At 43.5% G+C, this 19,806-nt stretch overlaps 1 protein-coding gene across 1 annotated transcript in view; it reads right to left on the bottom strand.

Moving 5' to 3' along the window:
* TM9SF2 (transmembrane 9 superfamily member 2) overlaps positions 1–19,806 on the bottom strand; it is a 64,507-nt gene that overhangs the window by 33,374 nt on the left and 11,327 nt on the right. Inside the window, exons 3-7 of the mRNA XM_082247031.1 lie at positions 17,359–17,452; positions 13,002–13,126; positions 6,717–6,846; positions 6,413–6,537; positions 267–375 (exon numbers count right to left, since the gene is read on the bottom strand). Coding sequence (XP_082103157.1) covers positions 267–375; positions 6,413–6,537; positions 6,717–6,846; positions 13,002–13,126; positions 17,359–17,452 — 583 coding nt within the window. The remainder of the gene's footprint in view (positions 1–266; positions 376–6,412; positions 6,538–6,716; positions 6,847–13,001; positions 13,127–17,358; positions 17,453–19,806) is intronic.

Below are 19,806 nucleotides of genomic sequence, written 5' to 3'. Positions count from 1 at the left end.
TAGCAGGCCATTACTTAGTCTAGGGAAATCAATCACACTAGGACAAAAACACTTACTGGCCCACAACTTACTGATCATCATTCAGTAAAGTACACTTAACGAATAGATATTGTATAAAGACAAAGCTTCTACAACCTATGACTGTTGGAAGTAAAAAAAAAAAAAAAAAAAGCAACGCGTTTAACCCTAAGCCATGACATGGCTGTCTGGATCCACCTATTCAAAACAAGTCTAAAAAGCTACGTCTTAAAATAGGTAACCCTTACCTCAAAAGTAACAGAATAAGTGTATCGGATTTCAACTTCATCTTTGTTATTCTTAATTTCCATAGGAGGCCCAGAACAATCCGCTTTGTCAGCATGAGTATGCTTGTAGCTATATTACATCATACAAAAAACAAAATTATACCAATATTACAGAAAAGGCAAACCAGCTTTAGGAAGCCAGCAGTTTAATGTTTTAGAAAAAAAAAATGAAGATGCACACAACCATCCCCCCTCCCAACAATAAAAATAAAAGCCTCCAATCCCAACATCAGAATTCTGCACAGTCATAGTTACTTAAGTTACCTGGCCCCAAACATTTGCACAGCCCTGCCACTGAATAGTAGATACCACATGGCAATTTCACCCTCATACTATACACACTAATCCCACAATTTACTGCAGTATTCTAATAGTAGGAACATTTCCAAATAGTAAATGTGCAAGTGTATTCAGCAACTAAAGATGATTGATTTGCTGAATACACTTGCACATTAACTTTGAGTTTCAAAGGAAAATGATTCTTCCTTTGCTCCCCTTGCTAAGAACTGTTAAATTCTGCTGACAGCGGGAAAAAAAATAAAAAAATACATGTTTAAAGAGACCCTGTCACTAGAACCGCTCCAAAATGCAGACAGCCATACCTGCCAAACCTTCCAGTCATGTCAGCGTGACAGGCAAACCTATGGCACTTCCAGATAGCCTAAAGCCTGCCTGCTCCATCATACACATTGCGGTGGCAATCACAGGAAGCTATTTTTCCCCTGCTGGAGCAAAATAGATCAAGCTATTGGCGGGCTTTTTTGCCTCTCTCTTGATCGGGGTTGCTCAACCAGGGTTCCTCCTGAGGTTGCTAGGGATTCCTTTAGAAATGTGCAACTTCTGCCTCTCAGATAAGTTCCCAATGACACCATTGTTCCTTTTAGCTATCTGTAAGGGGGTAATTCTTCCCAACGATGACACGAGTAAGGAGCATTCTGCCCACTGACTGTCACACTAATGTGTCATGAGTTGTAGATTTTTAGCAGGGGTTCCCGAGACCAGAAATTTCTTTCAAGGGTTCCTCTGTATGGAAAAGGTTAAGAAAGGCTGATCTGGATCAACTGTGGGTGTAAGATTTTATTTAGGAATTGTGTATCTAGATCTATCTACACACAATATATTACCAAAAGTAATTGGACACCAGCCTTTACACGCACATGAACTTTAATGGCATCCCAGTCTTAGTCTATAGGGTTTAATATTGAGTTGGCCCACCTTTTGCAGCTATAACAGCTTCAACTCTTCTGGGAAGGCTGTCCACAAGGTTTCTAAGTGTGTCTATGGGAATGTTTGACCATTCTTCCAGAAGCACATTTGTGATGTCAGGCACTGATTGGAGAGAAGACCTGGCTCAGTCTGCGCTCTAATTCATCCCAAAGGTGTTAAACTGGGTTAAGGTTAGGACTCTGAAGTGAGTCACGTTCCTCCACCCCAAACTCGCTGAAGGCTGAAGAGTTGAAGCTGCTATAGCTGCAAAGGGTGGGCCATTTTCCACATTTTGTCATGTTACAGCTAAAAACAAATGTATTTTTATTGGGATTTTACGTGATAGACCAACACAAAGTGGCACAAATTTGTTAGTGGAAGGTAAATGATAAATGGTTTTCAAAGTTTTTTAAAATAAATATCTGAAAAAAGTGTGGCGTGCATTTGTATTCAGTCCCCTTTACTCTGATACTCCTAACTAAAATCTAGTGGAACCAATTGCCTTCAGAAATCACCCAATTAGCCCACCTGTGTGTAAATTAATCTCAGTATAAAGACAGTTGTTCTGTGAAGCCCTCAGATGTTTCTTAGAGAACCTCCGCGAATAAACAGCATCATCAAGGCCAAGGAACACACCAGACAAATCAGTGATAAAGTAGTGGAGAAGTTCAAAGCAGGGTTGGATTACAAAAAAAAAAAAAAAAAATATCCCATGTTTTGAACATCTAATGGAGCACTGTTCAACCCATTAGCCGAAAATTAGGGATGCACCGAAATGAAATTCTTGGCCGAAGCCGAAGAATAATAAAATGTTTGGCCGAAGGCCGAATACCGAACGCGGTGTTTTGCATTTTTTCCATTTATTTTGCCAATTTTTTGTCCTCTCTCTTGTCCTCTCGTGTCTCTCTCTCTTGTCCTCTCACTCTCTCTCTCTCTTGTCCTCTCATGTCTCTCACTCTCTCTCTCTCTTGTCCTCTCATGTCTCTCTCTCTCTCCCTAAATGTTACTGTAGGGAATGGGATTCAGTGCACACTGCAGCCTTGTACCATAGGGTTAATGTTAGTGACACTGTAGGGATTGGGAAGGATGTTGGGAATGGAAATCAGGAAGCATGCAGGCAGCCTTGTAAATTTTAATTGCAGATACAGGGCACTGGGCAGGTCAGGGTTAATGTGGTAACATCAATTACTCAGTAACAGTCAGTCAGTGTCAGTGTGGACTCGATCAGATTATACAGTGACAGACAGTCTCTCATAGTGGTGGTAGTAGGAGGCTGGAGGTGGACTAGTAGTAGCCTGGAAAGGAGCACAGCCGCATACATACATTACTCACTCGTGCACTGCAGCCCGCCCCACACATTCAGTGAGTCTTACTCTCCTCCCTAGTTTTTTCAATGGCACATTCAGGAAGCCAATCACGCCGTGAGTAGCGGCACAGCGGAACCAATCAGGTGTGCAGGCACGCGTGATTGGTTCGCTGTGCAGCTAATCACGGCGTGATTGGCTTCCTGAATGTGCCATTGAAAAAACTAGGGAGGAGAGTAAGACTCACTGAATGTGTGGGGCGGGCTGCAGTGCACGAGTGAGTAATGTATGTATGCTCACCGCTGAAGTGTCCCGGCTTCCCCTGCCTAACACGGAAGTCTGTGAGTCCTCCTGTCCTCCTCCGAGTCCCTTCCCCCTGTAAATATCGGCCACAGAACGATAGTCAATATCATATCGACTATCGTTCAGCCCTATTATTCGGCACAAAATTATTCAGCCTTTTGACTTATTCGGCCGAACACCGAAAGTGCTATTTTTTCTATTTTCGGCCGAATAATGTTCGGCCGCCAATTATTCAGTGCATCCCTACCGAAAATTGAAAGAATATGGTACAACTGCAAACCTACCAAGACATGGCTGTCCACCTGAACGGACAGGCCACAGAAAGGAGAGCATTAAATCAGAGAAGCAGCCAACAGGGCCATGGCAACTTTGGAGGTGCTGCAGAGATCCACAGCTCAGGTGGTAGAATCTATTCCACAGGACAACGATTAGTCATGCACTCCACAAATCTGGCCTTTATGGAAAAGTGGCAAGAAGAAGCCATTGTTGAAAGAAAGCCATAAGAAGTCCCATTTGCGAGACACCATGTGGGAGACACAGCAAACATGTGGAAGAAGGTGCTCCGGTCAGATGAGACCAAATTGTAACTTTTTGGTCTAAAAGCAGACTGCTATGTGTGGCAGAAAACCCTGCACATCACCCTGAATACACCATCCCCCCCTTGAAACATGGTGGTGGTAGCATCCTGTTATTGGAATGCTTTTCTTTAGCAGGGATGGGGAAATTGTTCAGAGTTGATGGGAAGAAGGATGGGGCCAAGTACAGGGAAATATTAGAAGTCGGCAAAAGACGAGACTGGGGCGGAGGTTAACCTTCCAGCAGGAAAACGACCCTAAACATACAGGACAGAGCTACAATGGAATTTTTTGGATCAAAAGCATATTCAGGTGTTATAATGGCCCATTTAAAGTACTGACCAAAATCTAATTGAGAATCTGTGGCAAGACTTATAAATTGCTGTTCACAGACATTCTCCACCCAATCTGACAGTGCTTGAGCTATTCTGCAAAGAACAATGGGCAAAAATGTCACTCTAGAGGTGCAAAACTGGTAGAGACATACCCAAAAAGACTTGCACCTGTAATTGCAGCGAAAGGTGGTTCTACAAAATATTGACTGGGGGGGGGCTGAATACAAATGCACGCCACACTTTGGATATTTGTAAATAATTTTGAAAAACCATTTAGCATTTTCCTTCCACTTCACAATTATGTGCCACTTTGTGTTCTATCATATAAAATCCCAATAAAATACATTTACGTTTTTGGTTGTAACATGACAAAATGTAGAAAATTACAAGGGGTATGAATACTTTTTCAAGGCACTGTAACTTGTGCCCCAAACAGGAGCGTATGGTAGGCTGCTGCATATAAGACTTCTGTGCTTCATACCTGTAGCAGTGTGCTTGACCACCACAACATACAGGATATCTGTGGCCACTCCCCAGGCAACTGTCTGCATAGATGTCTGTAGGCAGTCAATGGACACTTTCAGTGTGAATACGCTAAAGCGGTTAATATTCCAATTCTAAGAAATACCAATCTAAGTACAATAATACATATTTCTTTACCAAGGCTACAGATCTACTTTAACCACCTCAATACTGGGCACTTAAACCCCCTTCCTTCCCAGACCAATTTTCAGCTTTTAGCGCTGTTGCATTTTGAATGACAATTGCGCGGTCATGCAACACTGTACCTAAACCAAATTTATGTAATTTCTTCCCCACAAATAGAGCTTTCTTTTGGTGGTATTTGATCACCGACAGGTTTTTTTTTTTTTGGTGCACAAATAAAAAAAGACCGAAAAGTTTGAAAAAAAAAAAAATGTTTTTTTGTTTAGGTTATAAAATTTTGTAAATAGATACGTTTTTTCCTGCACTGATGAGCACTGATGACACCGCACTGACAGGCACTGATGAGGAGGCACTGATATGCAGCACTGATGGGCACTGATAGGCAGCGCTGATGGGCACTGATAGGCAGCACTGATGGGCACTGATAGGCAGCACTGATGGGCACTGATAGGCAGCACTGGTGGGCAATAATGGGCACTGGTGGGCGGCACTGATAGATGGCAATAACGGGCACTGGTGGGCAGCACTGAGATGGCATTGGTGGGCAGCACTAAAGGGGGCACCACTGGCAGGCTCTCTGAGCCCTGTTTGCCATTCCTGGTGGCCATGGTGGGCATCCCTGGTGGTCATAGGTGGGCATCCCTGGTGGCTCTAGTGGCATCCCCTCCCCCCAGGGCTGCACTGGTAATCAATCATCTGATTACCAGCACAGACCCCCCCTGTGATCAGTGAGTAATTAGAAATACTCACTGATCACCCCGGCTGCAGAATCGATCCTCTGATCTTCTCCTCACTGACAGGATCTGTCAGGAGGAGAAGAGATCGAAGCCGTTACAACGGCTGTATTGACATTACATGACGGCTGTGATTGGTCACAGCCGTCATGTGATCAGGAGGGCCAATCACAGGGCCCTCCTGCCGAGTCTTGTTGCTCTGTGTCCTAGGGACACAGGCACATCGAGATCGCGCCGCTGCGCGTGCCCGTGGCGGCGCGATCTCTCTCCTTCTGAAGGACGTTCCGGAACGTCCATTCAGAAGGACGAGACTCCCACCCGGCCGTATATGTACTATGGCCCGGGTGGGAGGTGGTTAAAAAATTCCATGATCACCACATGTGAACCGTCAAAGAATAAATTATATCTAAACCTATCCAAGAAGAAAATGTTTATATGTTGTAGCTTACAAGTTCATACATGTGGTGACAGCATTGTTCTTTTTTTAATGCCGAGGGCATTTTCCGCAAGTACAGAAGGATCTATGTTGAGCCTGTCAGAAATCGTGTGTCCTAACTTCCTCTGCACTGAACTGAAAGAAAAAACAATGTTAACGGCTTTCTCAGCTATCTTCAGTGAACTACAAAGCAGTGGCCCTCCATCAATGGAGATAAGGCAAAGCAGGAGAGGTTTATAGTTCAAATCAGTTCAACTTAGGGTGACAATGTTGTTTCCACATATATACAGTACATTGCTTGAGCACCGTTCCCATCTGACAGGAAGGGTTTTACTGGCAAAATTTTTAGCTGCAAAAGGAAAAAAGCCTGAAAAAAGGAAACCAAACCTGGCACCACATCTAAATGGACAGGTAAGCATTATTTTGAGTTTACATATGAGCAGTGAAACCTAAATCCACACAAAAGAATATATAAAATTATGTGCATCTTTTACGTGTTAGACCTCCTCCAAAGCCTGCAGGAGAAAGAGTTAATTGGTATAACTTACCTTCTTGGTTCAAGTTTAGCAGCAACCAATCTTGACCCCTTTGCTTCATCTTCTACCACATGGTAATATATAGTTATGTCCACATGGTTAAAGATATAATATGTATCCCTCTCATGGAATTCAGACTGTAGATGAAAGAATATTTACATTTCAAAATAATATAGATCCTTTAGAAAGCTAGGACATTAAGATCAGGCTTGTTGAATCTCTATTTTCTATTCATTTTGTCAATTAAAATCTAACAGCTCTGTGTCTATACAAGCAGGACCGAGGGATGAAGCACAATCACTGTTTAAATGCTCACATTTATTACACAAGCATCTTTAGGGTGACCATCTTCTGTAATGTAGCAGCCAATTGGAAAGCCAGGATTGCAAAATTTCTGTTTCTCTTCTACGTCATAACACCACGTAACAGGCATATTGTCAATAATCCTGAAATAAAGAGACATAGTGGATGAATCATTTAGAAATTAAGGTTGCAAGCAATATTTATAAAAGAGAAATAAACACATATTCCTGCGTAAAGTGAAATTCAAGATCTTTCAGATTTTTTTTTTTCCCCCAGTATACCTTTGGATCGGACAACCAAAAATTAACTTGCTCAGCATCTGAGGTATGTAAAGAGACTCTTTATGTGCCTTATCCTGTAATCAAAGTAGTTATTTTACTTGAATGCTGCACACATTGCTTGATAAACAAATGAGATCGTAATTATATAAAATTACTTCAGGTGAGAAATGCCAACTTAAAATGTACTGTTGAAAATACTGCATTGCATTGTATATCAAGGACTAAAGGGTCAGGCATCCACTTCTCTTAATATACCTATTAGGATCCAGCAGCAAAGGGTACTAGTCATAACTTGACAATTAGGTCAGCAGATAAGGTTGAATAGATTACATTTACCACTATGTACTTTTAAGAATGCCGGGGACCACCAATTGTGCAACAAAACTAAAGCCTGGTACAACTACTTTTTTTTTTTATCCCAGCAAAGCTCAACAAAAGAACATAAAAAAAAAAAAAAAAAAGAAGACAAAAAAGGAGTGATGAATAGGTTCTTTGATAGGAGAGCACCTAGAAAGTATTTTAGTAAACCAGCAAGATACAGTTTAGCTAAAATTCAAAGATAATTGCACACCTCGGCAATTGATAGTAAGCACAGTGACAAAATCTTTACCAATATTTGAAGCTTAGGTTTCGCCTCTGCTGAACTTGAAAAAGGACACAATAAGAGGTATCATAACTTAAAAAAAAAAAATGGTAGTGATTGAAGGAGGGGACCTATAATTGTCTAGTATCAATGTAATATTGCTTTACAGTTCTATTTGACAGATGGACTACAATTTGTGGAAGCTGGATTTCTTCCTCTAGTTTCTGCAGTTGACAGCCATGAAAAGTATCTTTTGAGGCCCTTTTCAGTTCAGATCCGCCTGTCAGTTTTTCAGCGGATCTAACGGTCATCTTATGCATCTCTATGGGGCATGGGATGTCAGCTGAGACATGTCCGCTGACATCTGATCCATCAAATCTGGATGGATGGAAACCCTACAGGCCGTTACCATCCGATTCCCCCATAGAGATGCATGGGGACCTGACACAGCGCGGAGAACAGCTGTCATCCTCTTGCTAAGCGGGAGATCGGCGGATCGATCCCCTGCTGAGATAAACAGAGTTGGTTTGACGGATTCCTAGTGTGAAAGAGCCCTGCAGGATCTGAAGTTTGTTTTTTCACCAGCAACTTGTTCCTCTTTAAATGGCAGTGGCACTAGTAAGACAGCTCATCAATGGGATGTAGCATCCACTTTTGTCAACCACCTCTTGGAGTGCTGGAATATTGAAAAGATTTTTTAGCAAGGGAAAAATTATTTTGTACTCACTGTAAAATCCTTTTCTCGAAGTTCATTGACAGACACAGCTCGAAATTCTTCACCATAGGGTTATGCTACCCTCTACAGGAGTAGGACTAGGCAGACAAAAATAATCTTGGCTACCCCCTGTGGGCCATCCTCAGCTGGTATAACCCCCCCCCCCTTTCTGCTAAGGAGATACTTAGATTTATAACAAGCAGTAACAGAAGCATAAAAACTCCTTAGAGGGGTGGGTGCTGCGTGTCAATTTACTCAGAGAAAAAGATTTTACGGTGAGTACAAAAATCCTATTTTCTCTTCCGTTCATTGACTGACAGCTCCATATTTTTCACCATAGGGAATTCCAAAACAATGCCAAACATGAGTGGGACTAGCAAACCCAAGGCCCAGACACAAGCCAATTCAGGTTATAGTAACTCAACTAGAAAGAAGCCCAACCTGAAATACACCTTCAAGGCGGGAAAAATGGATCCTCGAAATCGCAGCCCGCAAAAATTTTGCGGCCAAAGGAGGCAATCGCAGATGCCAAAAAAAAATAGACTTTGTAAAACTTCGAAAAGTACGCACCAACGACCAAGTGGCCGCCATTCACACCTGTGTCACTGATGCCTGTTGACAGAAAGCCCAAGAAGCACCCGAGTAGAATGTGCCATCACAGGGAAAGGGGGGGGGGGGGTAGGGCCACCCGACCCGTAAGCGAATAAGCCTGGGTCACCACCTGGGTCAAAACCTGTGACTATCTGGAAATGGTAACAGAGGAAGCCCCTTTCCAGCTCCTTAAAGCAACACTTGAGTGGTTTAAGGGGAAACATGTAAATGTGTTGGAATGGCTTAGTCAAAGCCCAGACATCAATCCAATGGAAAATCTGTGATCAGGCTTAAAGATTGCTGTTCACAAGCGCAAACCATCCAACTTGAAGGAGCTGCAGCAGTTTTGCAAGGAAGAATGGGCAAAAATCCCAGTGTTAAGATGTGGCAAGCTCATAGAGACTTATCCAAAGAGACTTGGAGCTGTGATTGCTGCAAAAGGTGGCTCTACAAAGTATTTACTTTAGGGGGGGGGGGGGGGTGAATACTTTTGGCACTGTAGTTGAATCGCAGAATGCCACTTCTGCAACTTTCCCAGAGGAAGGGACACACTGGCTAGAACTGAATCCAGAGTAACCCAGATAATCCAATCTCCAGGTCGGAACCAGGGCAGACTTCTGAAATTCAGAATCCACCTGATCTCCGGCAAAGTCTGGAGAGTAATTTTTACATCGGCCATCAGAGCCAACGAAGACTCTGCTCGCTGTGCAGGTACCCCAGCACAGAAATCTCCTGCTGATGCAGCAACGATAAGACCGGCGCCAACACTTTCGCGGGGAACTGAGGAGCGGAGGCTAAACCAAAAGGTTAACGCCACAAACTGATAGTGCCCCTTACTCAGAGTGGAGCAGAGGAAATGCTGATGCCGGGTGCAAATAGGAATGTGCAAGTAGGCATCCATGACGTCTAAAGAAGTCAGGGAACCCCCTTGATAAAGGGATGCCACCATCGTCCGAAAGGACTTCATGAATTATTGCACTTGCACATAACAGTTTAGGGCCTTGAAGTCTAGAATCGGACGAACTTGCCATCCAACCTGGGAACCATGAAAGGGTATGAATAAAAACCCTTGAAAAACATTCCGATACAGGAACCAGGATGAGCACGTCCTGGGGCAACAAGTCCTATCCTACCCAAAACAGAGCTTGCAGCCGATCCGGGGGACAGGTGCACATTGGAAGGAAGAAAACTTCTGGAGGACAAGAAACGAAATTCGATTTCGGAACTGGATACAATCACTTCGTGGACCCATTAGTCGCTGACCTGGGAGGTCCATGGCCTCGTTACCAACGAAGACATCCCCCCCACCCCAGACATGAATGGGTGCAAACCATCATACGGAAGGGGTCTTGTCAGCAGGTCTGGAGAAGCTTGCTCTCCGATTGTCAGACCAAGGCTGCTAGAAACCTCTCGAAGTGTCTTTGAAGGGCTTGGAACCTTTTTCTGAAGTCCCTGAGGGCTGAAATTTTTTTTTTTTCGTGGCCTGAAAAGGAAGTCCCATGCCACCAGTGAGTTAGATCCTTCTTGGTGGTGTGATCCACAGACACTTAATTTCAGCCACAAAATACACCTAAGCACCACTGCTGAGACAGATAGCCTAGAGACTCACGTGAACCACATCCAAAGATGCATCACAGAAACTGCAGGCCATGGACCAACGGGTCTGCCAGTTCACCATAGGCAGGGGGAACACCCGAGCGGAGGCCAAAACATGCCCCTATAAAAAGGCACCAGCCACAGTAAACATGTAAACGGGCCTTAGAGATTCTGCCCGTCTGTCAGCCGGATTCCTTAAAGCCAGGGATTCTATCACTGGAAACATGGTTGCCTTAGTCAACCTGGAAATAGGGAAACCCACCGCCGGTGGAAGTGCCCACTTCTTCAGAAGGGACTTCTCAAGGAATACCGGACAGCAAAGTGTTTTGGAACCATCAAGGGCCGTATTAGATGCACCCAGCACATAGACCCATTTGTCAAAATAAAGCTGGATAAGAGAAAAGCTGTCCCATGCGGTTATGGTTATGTGTGAAAAACTGAACAGATATGTCCGCAGCAGCCCCAGCTGCATCCTCCAACATAAATGGCTCCTGCACTGAAGCAATCAGTGCATCTACCAGCACCTCTTCAGTGGCGCAGTAGCCATGTAATAACATGGAGTAATCCTCCTCATTGTCTGATGGATCAGGGAAAGGTGGTCCCATCCTCCACGACCGAACCAGATGCAGGATTTGATGAGACCGGAGAGGGCAGGGGGGGCTAAGCCAATGCCATCCTTAACCCTGCACAAGGGGTTGGCGACTCAAGCCCCCCACAGTGGTTGCCCACTGAGGCCTGCAAAAAAAGGGGGGGGGGGTCCAAAGGTGGTCCCCTGTGGGCACCCTTCCAAAGAGGCCTGCATAGGAGGCCGCTCGACGATAATGCAGGAAGACCGGCAAAAAGCCACTGGCGAAGCTGGATGCCCCACAGCACCCTGGCAGCTAAACCTGCCTGGGACCCTGTTCTCTCCCCCAAAAACGTCCTCAATTTTTGGAAGCCCGGCCATGTGAGTGCGATCTGCAAGGTACCCGCAACCAGCCAGGGGAGGGGTGTCCCAGGGTACAATGGCTGCATTAGCTGCCACAACTGGGGCCGCCCCATACAAGTCCAGCCTGTAGGCCGCAAAGCCACGGCTTAAATTTTCGGCCTGCCCGACTACGTGGTACTCCGACTTGCAGCAGATATCGGGGAACCCACCCCCCCCCCCCCCCTAGGCACACCAGCTGTCCCAAGGGGACACAAAAAGGCCACCCACCCCACAGAAGGCCCCCTGAGGGCAACAGCGCACCTGCAGGCACCAAGGCCAGGGGCACCCACAGCCTGGGAACCAGCCACCCCAGGGAGTAACCGTGCCCACACAAAATCCAGGGACAGAGACAGAAAACAATGAAAAATGTTCCAAGAGTTTGGAAAGGATGAATAAACCTTCCAGAGCATGAGACACTTTACACTCACAATTCAAGTGTTCACATGCTCCATACCTGCACAACCACCACCCACCTTGTGTTCTTCTGCCCCACTGTCACATTTTGAAAATAGGACATAAGATAGCCATGCAGACTCCACCCACACGGCTACTGTACTAATGAACTGTGAGGTTGCTGATGAGCGCTTTCGTAGTTCATTCACAAGCCCAGCTTTTAAACAATCAGCCCGTATTGGAGGTATGGACTGAAAGCTGCAGGGCTTGTCTACAGGATCCCAAAATTGCACCTCTGATCCTCTGATCATGGGTGCAATGCTTTGCAGGCTCCTGATGGAAAAAATATAATAAAATTTACATTTTTCTTTTCCTACAAAAATGTGTGCGTTTTATATTTTTTTCCCAAAAAGTAAAGTTAACCATTAATTAGAATAATCCTAAATTACTCCTTTGCATCATTACAGGTGCCTAAGTCTAGAGTTGCCTAATCCAAGGTTACTAAAGGACAGAACCCATACCAAAAATCATTGGCAACTGCAGTTAAAATGCTTTTATATAGATTTTAACATCACTGTGAGGGACTTGCAATATAATGCAAGATCTGCTCAAATTGTCCCTCCCCTTCATACTTGCCTTCCCTCCATCTTGTGCATCGCTGAGGGCGATATCTTTGTCCTTCTGGGATAAATTATGGAAAATGCATTTATGGCAAATGAAATCTTGCAAGAAGACACTCCAGTGCACTGCAGAGTGTCTTCCCATGAGATTTTGTATGCTCTGTACTTCTCAAAATCTAGTCAGAAGTGTGAAATCATCCTTACTCGGGTACTGCGGGTGGAAGAGGAGGAGTGTGAAGAAAAGTGTAAACCTAACTTAACTTTAGAAGTTCATTTTACACCCACTAATTTTAAGAGGAATTAGTGCTGGGGGGGGGGGGGGGGGGGGAGTAGATGCAGGCAACCTAAGCGGACATTGCAAAAATCCCACTGTTTAATTTGAAGTGGACCTTTCAGTAAAATGCAAGCAAGGTCATGCCAATGCTAATCTCTGTTGATGCACTTTCCAGTGCAATTGAATATGCCACATAACTCAAGCATTTTACTGATCCAAAAAAAGCACATATGTCAATGACTACGTAGATTGAAGGAAAATGACAGACCGTTACTTACCAGTGATGTTGGTAGTTAAGTAGCATACTCTTCTTCAAGAATTCCAACTTCTGTTTACTCTGTTGATCTGAAGTGTATTTTTTAACACATACATCTTCACATTTTTTATTTTCTTTAAATTTGAACTGCAAAACAAAAAATAAAATAACGAGTAAAGCCCAGGTAACCAGATATTGGCTGTAAAAACTGAAGTTAAAAGTAAACATTTCTAGAACATTTTCACAACATTACACGCAGGGAGGGTAGGCTAGTCATATAGAAGCACAGGGAAAAATTCCATAAAAATATGATACGGTTGTTAATTAGATCATTTCCTACTGTAATAGAAGCTGAGCTTTTACCGTACAATCAATAGTCGGTAACAAAAAAAGAGGAAAAACAATGGAGGTAGAAGAGGACTAGTAGATACTGAACATAAGCAAAAGAGGTGAGTGAAAAGTGTTCTGTCCTGGGACCAATCCTGTTTAATTTATTCTTAAATGATCTAGAGGAGGGGATATCTAGTATCTCAGTATTTGCGGAGGATACTAAAGTAAGCATGCCAATATCTTCTATGCAGGATGTGGAAACCTTACAAGCAGACCTGAACAAAATAATGGGGTGGGAAACTACATGGCAGATGAGGTTTAATGTTGAAAAATGTAAAGTAATGCACTTGGGGGCCAGAAACCAGAAAGCAAGCTACTCACTAGGGGGGGAACCTCTGGGTGAGTCTAGGATGGAAAAGGACCTGGGGGTACTGGTAGACAACAGGCTTGGCAGTGGCATGCAATGCCAAGCTGCTGCAAGCAAAGCCAACAGAATACTGGGATGCATAAAAAAGGGGATTCACTCCAGAAATAGAGATTATTCTCCCACTCTACAAGACTCTGGTCCGGCCACATCTGGAGTATGATGTCCAGTTCTGGGCACCGGTCCTCAGGAAGGATGTGCTGGAACTGAAGAGAGTCCAGAGAAGGGCAACAAAAATAATTAGGGGAATGGAGGATATCTGCTATGAGGAAAGACTACAAGCACTGAACTTATTCTCTCTGGAGAAGAGACGATTGAGGGGGGATATGATATCAATGTATAAATACTGTACTGGCGACCCGAGCATAAGGAACAAACTATTCAAAGGGAATACAATAAGACACGTGGCCACTCACTAAAAACTAGAAGAAAGGCGGTTTAACCTTAAAATATGTAGGGGGGGTTCTTCACTGTAAGAGCAGTAAGGATGTGGAATTCTCTTTCACAAGCAGTCGTATCAGCAGGGAGCATTGATAGTTTCAAAAAACTATTAGATGGGCACCTTAAAGAAAACAACATACAGGGGTATACAATGTACGGTTAACAGCAAACGCACACACACACATACATTATAGGTTGAACTGGATGGACAGATGTCTTTTTTCGACCTCACTATTTACTTGGAAGGGGAGGAGGGGAGAGAGGGCCTTCCAGGGGATATTTAAGGTTTAAACCATGCAATGAATTGATGGGTTCACCCAGGATCACCAGATTTTTATTTACATATTCTAACCTGCAGAATAGCTTCAACCATGGCTTGTGTAACTCTGTTTTTAGTGGCTAGGAGACAGAGTAAAAGGCATCTTCCAGGCTCTAGCCATCGTTTGCTTAGAAGATATAGTGATTTGAAGCGACAGCCTAAATTGTGCCAGGGTCAGCTCAGGTGGGTGTATGTTTAACATAGCCATCCCAGGATCTGGATCTCAACACTGAACTGCATGAGAATTCAGAAAATGTTGAGTCAAAACGATTGGACTATTGGGCAGGTCCAGAAAAAAACATGTAACTTGTTGTTGAACCTAGAAGCCTGGATAGCCATGTCTGGAGTCCCACATCTCTGATATATCAAGTTGAAGAGATTGGAGTGAAACTATAACTAAAAGGCAAAAAACTTTAGTTTTAGTGCAGAGGGATTAGAACACTGTCAGTTTTTATTGCCGTCGGTACCCTCATTAGGGAGATTCACCTTCTCCATGTTCTGTTAGCCGTGATCATTGAAAGTGAAAGTAAAGGAACACCACATTTTGGGTTGTCCCAAGAAAAGAAAGGGGAAATCATCCAATGGGGACACTAGTTCTGGTGACCTGGGGGTCCCCAATGAATTTCCCCAATTTGCAGTGATTTCCTCTCACTTCCTGTTTTGCTATGGGACAGGAAGTGAAGAGAAGTGTTGTCTCCTCTTCCGTATTCCGCTGACGAAGTACCTCCCCTTGGGACGTAACGCATGCGGAGGGAAGGGTGGAGCTGTGACATCACCCGCTGTCTTCCGGGATTTGGAACTAGAGCTGTTATCTCGCACTGAATAAGTGCTGCCACAGTAAAAGGCTTTTTATTATTTTAATAAAATGTGTGTATTACGGATAAACGCTATGATCTGCTCCTATTCCTTTGTACCATATTCACTTGCATACTGACACCATGAGATGTTATCGGCTGTCTGCTACCTGTGGTCTGGGGAATCACATGCATGGTGGATCCATCCAGTTATTTATCTGATTGAGTAAAGCAAAGCATTTTTGACCATTCTGTTGACTCAGGGGTCTGCATGTGAGGTGAGAGGCCAACTTATATGGTGAAGGACTTGCACAGTGGAGCACCTTTATAACCAATAGTTAATTTGTGTCTGAGTACTCTACAGTTCACGGGCCTTTTTGCATCGACTTATCAGGATTTCTTATTCTGTTTAGATTTAATTAGAGACTGGTGTGTCCAGTTTTTTAGCGCTGCACTTCCATTGTATTGCGATTTCCCTACCTAGGGCGAGCTTTCCATTTCCCTACCCAGCCGAGCTTTCCATTTCCCTACCCAGCCGAGCTTTCCATTTCCCTACCCAACATAGCTTTCCATCTATGACAACAACAGAGCTTTAATTATCAGTTCAACTCTCTATCACTCCTCTACCACGAGTGATAGAAAATGGCTGACAGCTGGGTGGGCTGGCTGACAGACAGACGAGCTAAGTCTAAGTGGCTGGCTGATGGAAGGGTGGGTGCTAGAGCGGGCTCTAACAGCAAGGCAGGCTGACGGAGGGCAGCTTAAGATCACACTCCAGCGATCTCTGCTGTTTCCGATCTTCCGGCATCAGCAGGTAGCGGTGGCCATCTTGGATATGGCAAAAGGCGCAGAAACCCAATTTTGTTCTTGCTGAAAATTGGGAAACGCTGATCTAGAGGCACAGTGAGATATTTTTTAGATTGAAACATCAGGGTCTATTAGCGAAACAGACCACCACAGTAAAGTGTGTGACATGCAGTGTGATGTTACACCTGGTCATCCACCTAAGACTAAGCTCTGGGTGGGTAGTTTTAGCACAAACTTTGAAATGCATTCACTTTTATAGTGGTAAACCTTTCAAACAGATTCCTGGTTTCCTGATAGTTCTAACAATTAAATGCATACTATTAGGGATGTGCAGTGTAAATCAATCAGTTGAGACAGGTCTCATACCTGCTGTGGGACTACAGCAAAGATTAGAGAAACAGGGTTAACCTTTCTTACCCGTCCATGTCCCTATAGAGGGTTTGCCAGTCAAGGTGGGCCATGCCACCATAGTGGACTTCAGAATCTGGGTTCTATAGGGATGGACCAAGGCCTTGGATCTGTATGGCACCTTTCTGCTAACTACACACATTGCACCAAGTGCTGAGGTAAGCGCCCTGCAGGATCAAGTGCTTAAGCAGTTAAAGGCCATTCCCACAGCGTGGGGGATTGGGTACAGCTTCTAAGGTTTTTCAAAACTTGCACCAATCTGGATGCACTGCTTCTATTGTTATATCAGAAGCCATGAAGAGTTGATTGAAGAACCCAAAGTAAAAATACATTAGTTAAGCTAAGAGTGATGTCTATGTAAAGGGGAAAAGCTTCATCACCTTAAGACACTAGAAGAAAAAGAGAATTTAAAAGTAGGGTAGGGTTCTATGAGGAAGACAAACTATGTTCTAGACCGGTACCGTCAGGTGATTTGACCCTGGCAACTTTTTTTGCCAGTGTCAAATCACCTGACCCTACCAGTCTACAACCCAGGGTCTATTAATTCCAAGCCTAAAAAAGCTACGGCCAGCATTCTAGTAAAGCTCTGTATTTAACACTTCCACATAGGAGCTGAAGCTTTAAAAAAAAAAAAAAAAAAAAAAAAAAAAAAAAAAGGACCCTATGGAAGAAAAATATTTTCAAATGGTTTCATTGCATTATATTTTTTCAGACATATTTACAAGCTAAAACACTGTAGGAACCAGGCATAAATCGTGTGTAAAATATTCAATGGCGCACAATACAACACAAGCAAAGCAGGTTATCCGTACGATCTCTGAAAAAAGTTTATTACTTTAGAAAAATAAGCACAAACCTTGTATGGAGAGGGTTCAATTCGCTCACCAAACAACACCTGGCCAAGATTTTCAGATGGACGCTTTCCTTCCTTTGCTGGACAAAAATCAAACCTAAAAAAATCAAGTAAACCTTTATGACCCACTACAGCAAAAAATAAAACCCTGTACATTGTTTTTATTTTCTTTTATTTATACTTTTACTACATACATTTTAATCTGTCCAACAAAGTGACCATTACAGAAGTTGAGATTAACCATTCTGCTGACAGGGATGATTACAATGGTCACCATATATATATGGCTTAATATTTTTTTTTTAATAAAAAAGGTAAAAAACATTTCCTGCTCGAACTGATCAAAATGATTCAGATAGGGAGATGGGATCTATGTCATCTACTTAAAGTCCATCTAAAAATGCATCTTCATATTGTCAAAAAAAAAAAAAAAAAAAACACTGCCATCTTCACTGCAGAACGGCCAGCATTGTCATTTTTAGCACCTGCATTCGTATTGCAAGAAGTAGTGAGCCCCGGTTCACACTTCTGCGTGTGCGGGGTTCGCATGTAATGTCGGAGCGCACTGCTCCGACATTACATGCGATCAGCTGTGCGGTGCGAGTTTAGCCATACAGTTTGTATGGCTAAATTCGCATCGCACCCGCAGCAAACACGCACTGGAGGGATTTTTGCTGCCGCATCAGGATCGGATCGCACAGCGGTTCACACTTGTGCGATCCGATCCTGTGCGAACTGCACGATCGCACTGCGATATGCGATCAAACTGGGGGTGTCGTTAAGATTACATTGACACCCCCAGCGTATCGCATATGGCAGTGTGAACTGCCGGGGGTGCGTGTGCGATGCGGGAACAGGCTGCGAATTCGCAGCCTTCCCGCATCGCATAAATGTGAACCGAGCCTTAATCAATGGAACTACTAGCAGCATCAACAGGTAATAAACAGATTACAGAGAGACTTATTCAGGTTTTTCTGCCAAAGAACTTGTATTTCTGTCCATTCAGTCCAAATACTAGCACAGCTGACACACAGCACAGTTCTGTCGGGAATGGCAGGAGACATGATTTTTGTCTGTTGCAGTCAAGCAATATTTAAGCTGGGTACACTGACAAAACCCTGCATCAACACTAGCGATACCGATGCAGGGATATACAGTGCCTTGCAAAATTATTCACCCCCTTGGCATTTTTCATGTTTTCTTGCCTCACAACCTAGAATGAACATGATTGTTTGAGGATTTGCATCATTTAATTTACAGAACATGCACACAACTTTGTTTTTTTTTTTTTTTTTTTTATTGTGAAGAAAACAACAAATAGGACAAAATAACAGAAAAAGTCAATGTGCATAAAACTTTTCACCCCTCTAAAGTCAATACTTTGTAGAGCCACCTTTTGCGGCAATCACAGCTCAAGTCACTTTGGATAAGTCTCTATGAGCTTGCCACATCTTACCACTGGGATTTTTGCCCATTCCTCCTTGCAAAACTGCTGCAGCTCCTTCAAGTTGGATGGTTTGCGCTTGTGAACAACAATCTTTAAGTCTGACCACAGATTTTTCTATTGGATTGAGGTCTGGGCTTTGACTAGGCCATTCTAACACATTTACATGTTTCTCCTTAACCACTTAAGCCCCGGAAGATTTTACTACCTTCCTGACCAGGGGGTATTTTGCGATTCGGCACTGCGTGACTTTAACGGACAATTGCGCGGTCGTGCGACGCTGTACCTAAACAAATTTGGCGTCCTTTTTTTCCCACAAACAGAGCTTTCTTTTGGTGGTATTTGATCACCTGTGCGATTTTTTGATCATGCGCTATAAACAAAAAAAAGAGCGTACATTTTGCAAAAATAGCAATATTTTTCACTTTTTTTTTTAGATGAAATTCCCCCCAAAAAAAATGTAAAAATCAAAATTTTTTAACATTTTCGGCCAATTTGTTTTATGCTACCTATGTTTAAAAAAAAAAAAAAATCGCAAAAAGCGTATTTTGATTGGTTTGTGTAAAAATTATCGCGTTTACTAACAAAGGGAATGATTTTTGTCATTTTTTTTTTTTAACGCGTAATGGCGGCGATCTGCGATTTTTTTTGCGGTACTGCGACATTGCGGCGGACAGATCGGACCCTTGACTGACATTTTTGACACTTTTGGGGTTACCAGTGACATTACTGCAGTAATCAGTGCTATACATATGCACTGTTACTGTAAAAATACACTGGTAGTGAAGGGGTTAACTTTATTTGAGAGGGAGGGGCTGTGTGTGTCCCTAGGGGCGTGCTTTCTACTGTGATTGGCTGTGGCTTGAGCTGTAAGGACACTGATCAACGGATCTACATACTAGATCCATGTGATCAGTGTTTTTACACCGAGGAGAATGACAGGCAGCTTGTTTACACAAGCTGCCTGACTTTCTCCCTCTCCCCCGCCGATCGCAGAGAGTGGCCGG

The sequence above is a fragment of the Pelophylax lessonae genome, assembly GCF_965119305.1.
Source record: "Pelophylax lessonae genome assembly, chromosome: 2".
NCBI lineage: Eukaryota > Metazoa > Chordata > Amphibia > Anura > Ranidae > Pelophylax > Pelophylax lessonae.
Note: the sequence above shows the minus strand (reverse complement) of the source record. Positions and strands in the feature narration are given on the sequence as shown.